This window comes from Marmota flaviventris, chromosome 5, assembly GCF_047511675.1.
Source record: "Marmota flaviventris isolate mMarFla1 chromosome 5, mMarFla1.hap1, whole genome shotgun sequence".
NCBI lineage: Eukaryota > Metazoa > Chordata > Mammalia > Rodentia > Sciuridae > Marmota > Marmota flaviventris.
Genome location: NC_092502.1, coordinates 104,563,977 through 104,576,360, shown reverse-complemented (window position 1 = coordinate 104,576,360; position 12,384 = coordinate 104,563,977). Strand labels below are relative to the sequence as shown.

General features: G+C 39.9%; 1 protein-coding gene across 10 annotated transcripts in view; it reads left to right on the top strand.

Annotated features, from left to right (window-relative positions):
- Pde8b (phosphodiesterase 8B) overlaps positions 1-12,384 on the top strand; it is a 232,668-nt gene that overhangs the window by 197,068 nt on the left and 23,216 nt on the right. For all 10 annotated transcript variants that reach the window (XM_071612474.1, XM_071612473.1, XM_071612472.1 and 7 more), the window contains 3 exons: positions 5,890-5,932; positions 8,659-8,736; positions 11,089-11,165. In XM_071612474.1, coding sequence (XP_071468575.1) covers positions 5,890-5,932; positions 8,659-8,736; positions 11,089-11,165 — 198 coding nt within the window. The remainder of the gene's footprint in view (positions 1-5,889; positions 5,933-8,658; positions 8,737-11,088; positions 11,166-12,384) is intronic.

The following is a 12,384-nucleotide window of genomic DNA, read 5'->3' as shown; positions in this document are numbered from 1 at the left end:
TCTTCCCCACAGCTCTAAGGTAAAAAGAGTCTGGTTAATCTCAGTATCTTATGGATTCATGTTATATTTGTTAGCTCTGTGTACTAGGTACTGTGTTAGCAGTGGTATACAAAGGCCATCAAATTAGAAATAACCCCTGTCCATAGAACTTACAGTTTGGCAGAGGAACAGATGTTAGTCAAAAAATGCAAAGTTGTGAACTACAATAAATCCAATAGGAGAAAAGTCCATTGAGAACATGTGACAGTAGGGCTTGACCTTGTAAAGACGGGCAGGAAATATCAGGGAAGCCTTTCCTGTGCAAATCACATCTGAGCTAAAATCTGTAGGACAAAGACTGATTTGGGAAACTTCCAGAGCAGAGGAGACACACATGAAAAGGTCATAATAAAGGACATGGGAGAATTAGATAAATGGAAAGGAAGCCAGTATGGCCTGTGGCTAAGAGTAGTGGGCAGAGTCCCAGCCATAGAGCTGGCAGGGGCCAGGCCAATGGCAGAGCTTTCCAGCCAGATTGCTATCCAGAGTTGCCCCCAAGACCAGTGAGAAGTGGGAGTTTTAAGCAGAAGGGTGAAGGGATTATGCAAGCTTGCACTGGCTCTAAAGTTGAGATGGACTGGGCTGGGGGTATTGGCAGGTCCAGAAAAGCGCTGATGGTAGCCTGCATTCTGATGCTAAAAAGATGCAGCTGATCCCAGGGGTATTGGAAAGAGATTTGACAGGATGGGATGATGGGCTGGACACAGGCTAGGGAAAGAAAAGGAAGCAGAAGGAGGATCCATGCTTGAAGACTGAGGTAGCTGTTGATTTAATTGTGATTCTGATACCTTTGACCTTATTGTTCAGTAAGGACAAAATCACACTCACACTTTGCTGCCAAATACTATTCACCTTCCCAAGGTGATTCTAAACTGAATGCTGAAGAAGGCATTAAGTATTTGCTGATGTGTTTGTTGTATTTATCCTGTCCTTGACTCATTTTAGATATTGTTATTTATTTATTTATTCTTTCCTCTACCAAATTCTACATTACTTGTTTGGGGTTTAAAATATATAATCAGTAAGTTATTCCTAGGGTTGTTTAATTTTTTTTTCCTTTGGAGTTGACTCATTTTATAAATTTTTTTTTTTTAGTTTTTATTTATTTGTTTGATGTGGTGCTGAGGACCAAACCCAAGGCCAAATGCATGCAAGGCAAGTGCTATGAGCCACAACCTCAGCCCATGGGTTGACTCATTTTAATTGCTAAAAAAATCATATGTTTTTTTTTTTAAAGCTTGATTTGAACACATCATCATTAAAAGTGATGCTTTCATGTCATTATATCTCAGGACTTTCCTCCAAGAATTTCTCCACAGTTTATAAAATTAATCAAATGAATTAAATGAGTATTGTAAATGGTTACCTACGTAAACATTACACTTCTTAGATTGATAGTTGCTGTTTATAATTCCTTAGTTATGTTTTTTTTTCCTGGTTATGGTTTGATGTAGAGCATCATCTCATGCCCAGGCTCATGGTAGGGAGTCCCAGAGACTGTGACATGTCATTCACCTCATTTGGTTCCAGGCTGTTCTCAATTTCCTTCATCTTGTTTATTTCACAGATTTTAAAATTATACTTCAGACCTTTGAATTTTAACCATCAAACCTTATACTAAGTGGAACCCACAATTTTCCAAACACATTTTTATAAAAGGTTTTAAACAAATAGAAGATTTGGAAGAACTTTAAGTGAATAACTTTAAGTGATTTGTGCATAACCAAGCATAACCACCTTGGTTCAGTCATTAGCATTTTGCTCAATCATGTGTCTGTTTGGGTCCCTCTAGACATCCCCCAGTCCATCCTGTTTTTTCATAGATTTCCAGCTGTCCAAAGTTATGAATGCCAGCACATTTTCAGATCAACTTGCATATTACTAACTGGAATTTTATTTTTAAACACAATAAATATCTTCATTTTATTTTTATGTGGTGCTGAGGATCGAACCCAGTGCCTCACACATGGTAGGTGAGCACTCTACCTCTGAGCCACGCCCCCCCCCACCCTACTAACTGGAATTTAATGTTGATTTTTTTAAAGGTAGAAATTATTTACAGTGACATGTACAAATCTTAAGTACCATTTCCTCTGAGTTTTGACAAATGCAGATAGCTCTGCAACCCCAGTGCCATCAAGAGTGCAGGCTTCTCTGTCCCCCCAGTTCCCTCATGACCCTTATCTTAAGTACCATTTCCTCTGAGTTTTGACAAATGCAGATAGCTCTGCAACCCCAGTGCCATCAAGAGTGCAGGCTTCTCTGTCCCCCCAGTTCCCTCATGACCCTTTGCACCCTCCACCCCTGTCCTGCCCACCCTAGATAGAACCACTATGTGTGAATGTTTAGTCATAGGTTGGATAGAGCTTCACCCAGGTGCACTCTGTTGTGCTTGGCTTCTTTTCCTCATCATAAGTTTTTGAGACTCATCTATTTTGTATGTATCAGTAATTTTTTCCCCTTTTTATTACTAACTATTCTTTTGCCTCAATCCTCTGCATTGTACTTCTCCTATTCTTAGATTCCTGGGCTGTTTCCCGCTCTGGGCTGCTTTGAACATTCTTATACAAGTCTTTCTGTGAATAAAAGCTCTTGTTTTTCTTGGGTAAATACTTAGGGATAGAACTATTGGGTCATAGGGGAGATATATATCCATATCCATATTCCTGCTAGACCTTTTCTCAAAGTGGTCATACCATTTTATATTCCCTCCAACATCATGTTAAAGATTTCAGTAGATCTTCATCCTTGAAAATTTTTTTCTTTAGTTTTAGACATTCTGGTGGTGGGTGTGGAGGAGGAAAATATAATTTTTAATTATATTTTAAGAAACAATGCTTTTAAGAAACAATGCTTTTAAGATTATCTTTTAAGAAACAATGCTTTTTAGAGTTAAGCATAACCAAGTGTTTGTAAACATAGCATTTAGCACAACAGCAAAATTTGTGGCAGCCTATGGTATTTTAAGTAATTAAAGGTTTAAAATTATGAGTCCTCCCTTAAGCTGGAAGTCCCCAAGGACATGCCGAGAAACTCTAGTTTTAAGCTCTGACAGAGAACTTCACAGGCCAGGGATGGTGGATTTCATGTTGCATAAACCGTAGTGCCAAAGCCTCTGGTTTTCCAGTAATGCACAGTATCACCATTCCAAGCCAGTTCTGCACATGAAAATATTCCACATTTTAAGATTTTACAAAGGGAAAAACACATCACACTGTGTAAAGAGTGATGGCATGAGTACATTGAATTCTGACCTTTTTGCTTTAGCAAACATGTGATAAAACCTTTTGATCAGAGAAATTCAAACCATCCCCAAAATCTCAAGGAGAATTAATTTTCAAATAGATGTTGTGCATAGATCCAAGAGATATTTCCTTAGACCCCAGTTTAATAAGTCAAGGCGTGAGAATTTCTTTCTGGAGCCTCTCGGTAGACAGCAGAGTGACAGAGCAATTGATTTTGGAAGTAAAAGGACCACAGCTTGATGTTGGGCTCTGTGTACTAGCTGTGTGTCATAGGGAAGTTACTTACCCTCTTAAAACCTCAACTTCCTTGTCTGTCCAAAGGAATGGTGCTACTTCCCCACTTGCAAGGGTATTGTAATGATTACATTGCAAATGGAAAGCTGCCAATCTTGGGAAACATGTAAGAGATGTGTGTTGTCACAGGGTGAAGCTTAGCCCTCTTCCTGCTCCACAGTCCTCAAGCCTGTGAGCCTCCCTGAGCTGCCCACCACAGAGAACATGGAACTACAGAACCACTCATCCCCCTACTTATATTCTCAGCTCAACTAGGGGTTATGAGGAAAATAATTTTGATGGAATAATTCCTACCAAGTTATAAATGACTGGTAGGTTTAGATCTCTAGAAGAAATTCTCATTCTAAGATAATTTGTCATTCAAGCAAACTCAAGTTGTAAAATGGGATATTCAGGAGAGGCACACAAATCATTAGAGAGCTTCAGTTAAAAACCCAGCACTTCTGGGGTGTGACAGAGATAGGTCTTCTGGTTCTGCCACTGGTTCAAAGCATCACAAAGTGAATCACAACAAAGGATCTGGGCAGTAGATGCTGATGCAGCCCTGGCGAATCTCTGATTTCAAAGCAAGGAGTATCTCTGGGCTCTCCTGCTGGCAGTAGACGCAGAGAGAGAGCAGTTCAAAGGCCCATGAGCCAATCTGGGGGCAGTGCATCCAGCTTAGAAAGTGCCATGTGCAGCATCCTGTGTGGAGAAAGATGCAGCAGAGACACCCCAGAAGATGGAACTAGTACCTGTGCTCTGCATCCTTCCCTAGTCACTCTTCTTACCCTCAGTGGATGGGGTACATTCTCCCAAGAAAAACCAGATTGGTTTGCAAATCTGCTGGACCTTATGCTTCATTTGGTTCCTCTCCAGACAGCACACAGCCCATGTTGAGGTTTCAGGAGCTTCATCGTTCAGTCAGCTGGCCTGTGGTCTGCAAAATATGAGGAAAGGGGGTTTTGGTTTTTAGGTAATATGGGAAGCTGTGGGGCCTTGCTCCTAAAAAGGAGATATATTTTGATTCAGAGAGAAAAAGTAAGCATTTAAAAATCACTTGCTTTTGAGCTAGAGCTGATGGCGAAAACAAAACTAGGCAAAAGTTTTATTCTTTCAGTATAGTATAAAAATCCACACTGAATTTAATAGCTTTATAGCAGATAGTCTTTATTCTTAAAGGAAAATATAAAATACTTGTTCACCGAATAAATAAAAGGACCCCAAATTATGGGATAACTGAGTCAATAGCCCTTGGTGACATAATGACCAAGGTTTCACAGAGGTGGGTCATGTAATTGTTTCTGTAATTATGTGGAAAGGGACTGAGCTGAATAGTTCATTTTAACACTAAACATTTTACCCGATTACGTTTCAGTGTTCTGTCAGGCTGGACCATTTTGCCTGTGTCTGATACATGTGAGATTTCTAGCCATTACAGTTGATGTTGCTAAGCCATCCTCATCTTCCTCCACTGATGGTCCCACACACTCATCCTATTTTCCAAGTTAATCTCATCCCTTTGTTGAGTGGCTGAAAAGGTCTGATGGTCTGAGCCCTGGATGGCAGCAAGTGGAATTGGCAGTGAAACAGCACAATTATAAGTGTGATAGAACAAAATGTGCCCCACCACTAGCAAGAGAAGCATATTTATTTCTTGTGTTAATGGCTTCATTTTGTCATTTGACGGATATTTATTGAGCATTAGCACACAAAAAAATCTGATAATGAGAAAGAAATAGGTGCAAAACAACATCTCGAGTTTAGATCTCATTGTGAAGAAACAGTTTATAAATTGGCTCTGTAATTGAGGAGCATTTGAAGGCCTTTCGGAAAGTCTGAAAAAAATCCTGGACTAAAATTTAGATTACTTTATATTACAGAAACATTTTATAAAATATCTGAAACAAACAGGTTATAATGAGACTGATAAGGAGAGACACGGCAGACTTGGCCTGAGCCAGGAAGCTGAGAAGCAATTACAGGTTATATATGTTACTTTAAATTTAGGTATGGCTTTCTGTCATTCTGCATTTCTGCAGACTGTCAACATGAGAACAGCTGACTGGAGCATAGCCATCCTACTTAGAAAGTAGGTCCTCGGGTATTTGCCTGCTCTTAGGCTCAGCTGTTCTGGGTGTCTGATGGTGATAGAGCATTTGTAGTCTTGTCGCGTGGTATACATCTTTCATCTGTTCATCCTGTCTGCAACTTTTTGCTTTCTTGAAATCTTCAGAGTATTTTTTTTAAAATAACTAAATTGTTTGAGAAATATAGCAAATGCTCTATTTAAAATCTCTCTTCTTTCTTCCAAACTTCTGCATGATTTTAGATTCACAAGATTCATCGTGATTCAGGAGACAATTCTCAGACAGGTAAGAATACTTCAATTTGACTCTAATATGCTCAGAAGGCATTCATGGGTTCAAGTCTAAATTGCCCTGAAGGAATTTCAGTTGACATCTGCTATGCCAAAACATGGATTGCTAAAATCCAAGAGCTAATATTGGAAGGTTGGAGAACCAGAGACAAATTTAGGACCTTTTAAGATTCCTTGAATCCTCATCCATGCTTCCCCCATCTTGGTTAGAGATTACAAAGAGCAGATAAATTCAAAATAGAGTGGCCCAAAAGTCTAGAGGAGACTCTGGTTGGATAGGAAGCAGGTGAGAATATGGTGTTGGTTCAACTATGACCATTCTTTCCTTTCTTTGCAATAACTGGTGACCAGACCATCCAATTAGAAACGTAGCTGGGCCCTGGCCTGGTAGGCAGGTACCCTGAGATCCTATTTCAGCTGCCAACCTACTTGCCTAAGATCTTGGGCAGTGCACTGGTTTCCTTCTCCTTAAAATGAAGGGCTGGAGCTCAAGACTTCTACATATGGAAAGGCCTGGAATTATCTGCCCGTTAGAGGAAAAAAATCAGCCCGTTAGTAAAGATTTTTCAATTCTTGTTCTTTTAAGAATTGCAACCAACCATTCTCTAGCCTGTTGTTATCTAAAACCAGGTCCTGGGCTAATTCTTATTCCCTCTCCTTGATTCTAGGATGAGCATATTTAGCCTACTCAGAAAGATTTCATTTGCTTTTTCAGACCTTTAGTGTCTTCATTTGTAAAACAAATTAACAATGTCTGTCTTGTGGTTAATGGGGAATAAAGAAAAAAATGTATACTATCTAGCAGTACCTGCATTTAACTATATGGTATCTTCCTTCCCGTTTTCTGAAAATTTTTTAGGCCACAACAGCCTTGGATGACATGGCAGATTTTCTCCCAGATATTTTAGTTTCTTGAAACATTTTAGAGTGAAGGTATTATTTTAACAAACTTATGAGATTCTGGTGCCCAAAACTGAAATGAGCATTTACAGTGCCCAGCATTGCCTTGTACATAATAGACACTCAATGAATATTCACATTGAGCAATTGAAACCATTCCATCCTGGAAATCATAGGTTCCACCATTTATTAGCTCTTTGACCTGGGGCTACCTACATAATTAGCTCTTTGACCTTGGGCTACCTACATAAGTAAAATGAAGATAGCACTATGTAACTTTAAGAATTGTAATTATTAAATGAGATAGTTATTATATTTAAAGTATATAAAACAATGCCTGGTATATAATAGGTGATCAGTAAGAGGTAATTATCTTTTTTTTTTTTAATTTGGTGACACAATATCACTTTTTGCCATCAAATTTGGCTGTTTAAATCACCTTTTATCCTTCTTTTCTCTACTTTAGATTTAAATTCATTCTACAAGGCTTCTGTTAAGAATGAATAATGAATTCTCAGATGTAAATGGCATTATTTTAACCTTTATTGAAGAATAATTTCTCCAAACTTTTAATCATTTCTATTGTTATAGATTCTCTTAATTCTGAGTTAAAATTGGGAAAAATAAGCATTATCCATCTTTGAATAATTTCTAATGAATGGTTGAGAATCAAGGCAGCCAGCCTCTGTCATAGCCTTAAAACTAAGCTCTCTGCTTTTAGTTGTATTTAGAAACTACATTTTGAGGAATTTTAAGTTCAATTTATTATTTGGTAAATAAATGTTAGGAATGTAGCTGATTAAATTCTTGAATAAGCTAAAGACATTATTAAATGACCAAATTAGTTTCTCAGGGTTGTAAAGAAGCCATGTGACCCTAATAATATTACTTAAATCACTAATGTCTGTAGAGGTCTTTGTAAGGCAAACGGAAACTACTATGCAAGGAGAGGAAAGGTATTCAGGCAGAGTCTGGAAGATGAAAATTAGGCAAAGGACGAGTAAATATTTTAAGTTAGGTCACTTAAGACAAGGTGCTATGGCTGCATCGTTCAGATTAACTTTATTATAGTTCTTCCTTCACTTTGTGCTGTATAAATACAATCTAGGTTTTGTTCTTATTTTTATCATTTTTTAGTTGAAACAGATTTCTTAGGAGAGTAAAGTGGTTTTAAAAGTTGATGTAGAGCTGAGCGCGGTGGCACACACCTGTAATCCCAGCAGCTCTGGAAGCTGAGGCAGGAGAATTACACATTCAAAAGCCTCAGCAATTTAGCAAGACCTTATCTCAAAATAAAAAAATAGAAAGGGCTGAGGATGTAGCTCAGCGGTAAAGTTCTGCTGGGTTCAATCCCCAGTCCCTCTCCCAACTAAAAGTTAATGTAGAAAAGTACCTATGTCGTTAGGAAATGGAAACAGCAAGTAGTGAATAATATGATAAAGTCTATATGTGTCTAAAGAGACCCATATGCGAATGAACAGATGTAGTGGGTGTTGATGAATCGCCCCAAATTTTTAAAGTTTTAATGGTTATTTTTTAAATGATAATTTTACTCATGTAAAATAACCCTTTATGATAATCTTTATGTCCATGATGTAATAAGGCATCCGAAGAAAAAGTCATCATTTTACTACTAATAGGACAACTAATTTTGTGTCTTGATGAGTTGAAGAGAAAGTGGTTTATTATTTGCTAAAATTATTTTCTATAGCTTAAAAAGTAACCTTGTGTTCTTCAAAGAATAAGAGAAAAATGCGTAAACTTTACCTACGAATGTGCTGAAAAGTAATCATTTCTCCTCTTCTGATCTGAAATCCTCAGAACCTCATTCATTCAGATATAAGAACAGAAGGAAAGAGTCCATTGATGTGAAATCCATATCATCTCGAGGCAGTGATGGTAAGAAGTTCTGATGATTTCTTTGACCTTTTTAAAATGTAGAAAATGACAGAGGAACGTGTTCAAGAATCCATCAGCATACAAATTCCAAGAAGAAAGATTTTTAACTAAACTGGCTCCCCACCCCCCATCCCTAAGTAAGCTGAAAAATTTTCAGAGTTTTAAGATTTTTTATGCCTTTTATAATCTTTGCCTTTATTTACTTATTTATCTATTTTTTGAAGGCTCTGTATGTGTTTGCCTTCATGGACTAAGTTGTGTCAGGCCACATAACCATCCAAGCAGCTCAGTTTCCATAGCTAGCCAAGGTCATTCTTGGTACTAGGGGCTAAGGTGGAGCCAGAGTCCTGGCTTCCCAACTCCAACACACACCCGTTTTTCCATGTACCTGCTGCACGCACTTACTTTCCCTTAATAAAATGTCACAGAAACTGTGAGTCAGAATTCAGCAAAACATTTCTGCCCTGCAAGGCAGAATTTAGCAAAACACTTTTTGAGTTCAATGAACCAGGCTAACAAACCAATTGGATTTGAGATGGAAATGTGAAGGGTGATTCTGAAATGTCATTCCTAGGTGCCTAGGAAATTATAAGTAATACTTACAGAAATAGGAGAGTCTCTAGACGTGTCCAGGTTGGGGTTGAGAGAAGATGATGATTTCTTTTTCAGTGGAGATGCCTAGGAATCTGAAATACAGGACTGGGGCTGGGGCTGGGGCTAGAGATGTGGATTTGGGAATCCTAGAGGTACAGATGAAGCCATGTGCAGAAGAACTTCTCTAAGGACTGTGTGTGTGGTAAAAGAACAGAAGGTCTAAGCCCAAGCCTGAAGGCCCACCTTCAGTGATGACAAAGCACAGGAAATAGGGGGATTGAAGAGAACAGAGATGCTGGGATGCTGGGAGTGAGCCATGTGAGCACAGTGTCACCAGTCAAGAACATGAACGTGGCAAGAAACAGGGTGGCCAGCAGTGTTAAATGCTAGTGATCAGAGCTCTAGAACCAATGACAGATGAATAGATTTCATTCATTCATTTGTTGTGGCGGTGGTTTCTTTTTTTCTTTCTTTCTTTTTTTTTTTTTTTTTTTTTTTTGTGGTAGTGGGGATTGCTTCCAAGTCCATGCATATGCTAAGTAAGTACTGTACCACTGGACCACATTCCTAGCCCTTATTTGGTTTTTATTTGGCAACTGGAAGGACAGGGTCTAAGGGCATGAGGAAGAGGTAGCTATTACCTGTCAGAGAAAGGAAAGATGCAGGGGAGTGATTTAAAGGAATAAATAGAAGGGTCAAAGGAAGTGACTGTAATAGCAAGAAATGCAGAGTCTAGAGATGATCACAGAACAAGATGGATTAGCTGATATGGAATGCAAATGATTGAGACTAAGTATGTGCCATAGAGAATATAGATTGAACTATTTTGAGATAGGTTGAGGGTATAATTAGAGCATATAGATGAAAAGGATCATGGACGAGCTAATTTGAACTGGGTTAGTTCAGTTTTTGGAGATTTTGAGGGGGTATCATCATGCCTCCAACATGAGTAAAATGGAGGTGGAAGAGCACAGGTGGGGCCCTCAGTGGCTGCCACCTGGGTACTGGAGTGGGCAACTCTGCTGATATGGGCTGGATTGAGTTGCCCCATCTAGGAAATGGAGATCCAACCCCTCCTCCTGCCTCACAAGAGGAGGTGAGAAAATCTGATGAAACCAGTACCTTTAAAGTGATGTTCTACCTCTTGAATTTTAAACCACATGTAAGCATTACCTAGTCAAAAAAAAATTAAGTTACTTTTAAATGAAGTTTTCTACAGATAACAGCTAGAACCACCATGGGCTCTGGGTTTTCTGAACCTAAAGGCTCAGGAAGAAAGTTTGAGTAGCTCCAACTGGCACTGTGAGTGCACTTGGTCTGGTAACCCCACACCTTGCCGTGACCTACACCTTCCCTCCAGGATGCACAGTTAACCAGTCATGTGGCCAGCAGCTCAGGACTGAAAGTGACAGAATTGAAGGAGGTTTAGTGATTTGTGGAAATGGAAGTCCTGGTGGATCGTTAGGCTGTTGGAATCAGGCCTTAGGATCCCATCAGCCTTCTCTGAACTTCTCTCTGTGGTCCAGGAACTTGTCAAGCCCTCCTGCTGCCAAAGTCCCAGGTCAGATTGTCTTTCCTGGCATGAGTTAGTCAAGGTGAGCTGTCAGCCTTTTGGGAAAAAGAGATGAGTGTGAATTCCTTGTTTCTTTGGTGGGAGGGTGGTCCCAGCAGAGTCGGGCTCCTGGCCCGTGGATTTCTGAGCTACACTTGGCCATGCTGAGCCTGAACCAGATTGCAACTTACTTTCCTTCTCGCCAGCACCAAGCTTGCAGAATCGTCGCTATCCATCCATGGCAAGGATCCACTCCATGACCATTGAGGCTCCCATCACCAAGGTGAGTGGCAGGTGCTGCCTTCTCTCTGCAGTCAGGGCCCCCTGTCCCTGGGCTCTGTTCTGGAGATGCATTCTACAAATGATATGGAGTTCATGGTCTAGTGGGAGAAACAGATATTGAACAAGCAAACATATAATAAATAAATGCACAGTTATAAAATACAGTAAATGCTTTGAAGGAAAACCACAGGACTCTCTGAGAGAAAATGAGAGTAGAGTCTGAATGTAGGCGGGGTGAAAAGTTTGATGCAAAACTTGAAGCATGTTGGTCCAGAGAAGACTGCAGGGAGCAGGAATGGCAAGGAAGAAAGCACTAAGATATTTTTTCAGATGACTGAAAGGAAGTCAGGGAAGCAGGAGCTTGGCGAGTAGAGGGGAGAAGACAATGGTGTGGGTGGCGCAGGGCTCAGCTCATTCTGGTCAATTGGGGCCATAAGAAGGCTGTGGTAGTTCATATGCAGCAGAAATCATCGAGGAGTTTAGAGTTGGGGTGGCATAATCAGGGTGTTATTGAAAAAGAGCCCTGAGCTGCCATGCAGACAACGGATCCAAGATGGCAAGTGTACAAGGCAAAAAGCCAATGTAGGGTCTTTCTCAAATTCCAGCAAGAAATGAGGTAGCTGGGATAGAATTCAAGCAGTGGAGGTAGAGAGAAATGAATAGATCAAGAAATGTTTAGGGTCGGAATCAACTGGACTTGGTGAGGTCTGGGTGGGGAGAGAAATGAGGGAAAGCAACATGCTAAGCAGGGTCTCCCAGGTTTCTGGTTGAGCAAGAGTTGGATAGAAGTGCTCTCTACTGCAGTTTAGGAAACAGAGAAGGAGCACAGCTTTTATCTTTGATATTTTAAAAAATGTTTATTTGCTTGCTCTGGAGGGAGGGAAACAAGATCATGAGTTTACTTTCAGACATGGACGATATTCCACTAGGTATGTCCGATAGTCCGCCAGATCTACAAGTCCGGAGGCTGGGAGGTCTACTTGGGAGCTCTTGGCTATGGACCATATGTGTCCAGGGACATGGAAACAAAATATCATTTATGGAAGGTCCATAGAATGAGAGAGAGGACCAGACCAGTCTCTGAGGATCTCTAGCCTGGAGAAGAAAGCTAGAGAACAATCAACAAAGGCGCCTGGAAAAATGTGGTTCAGAGGTGGGAGGACATAGGAAAGCATGGGACACAAAGCATACTTCAGTAAATGGGAGGAAGTGACTTTTGA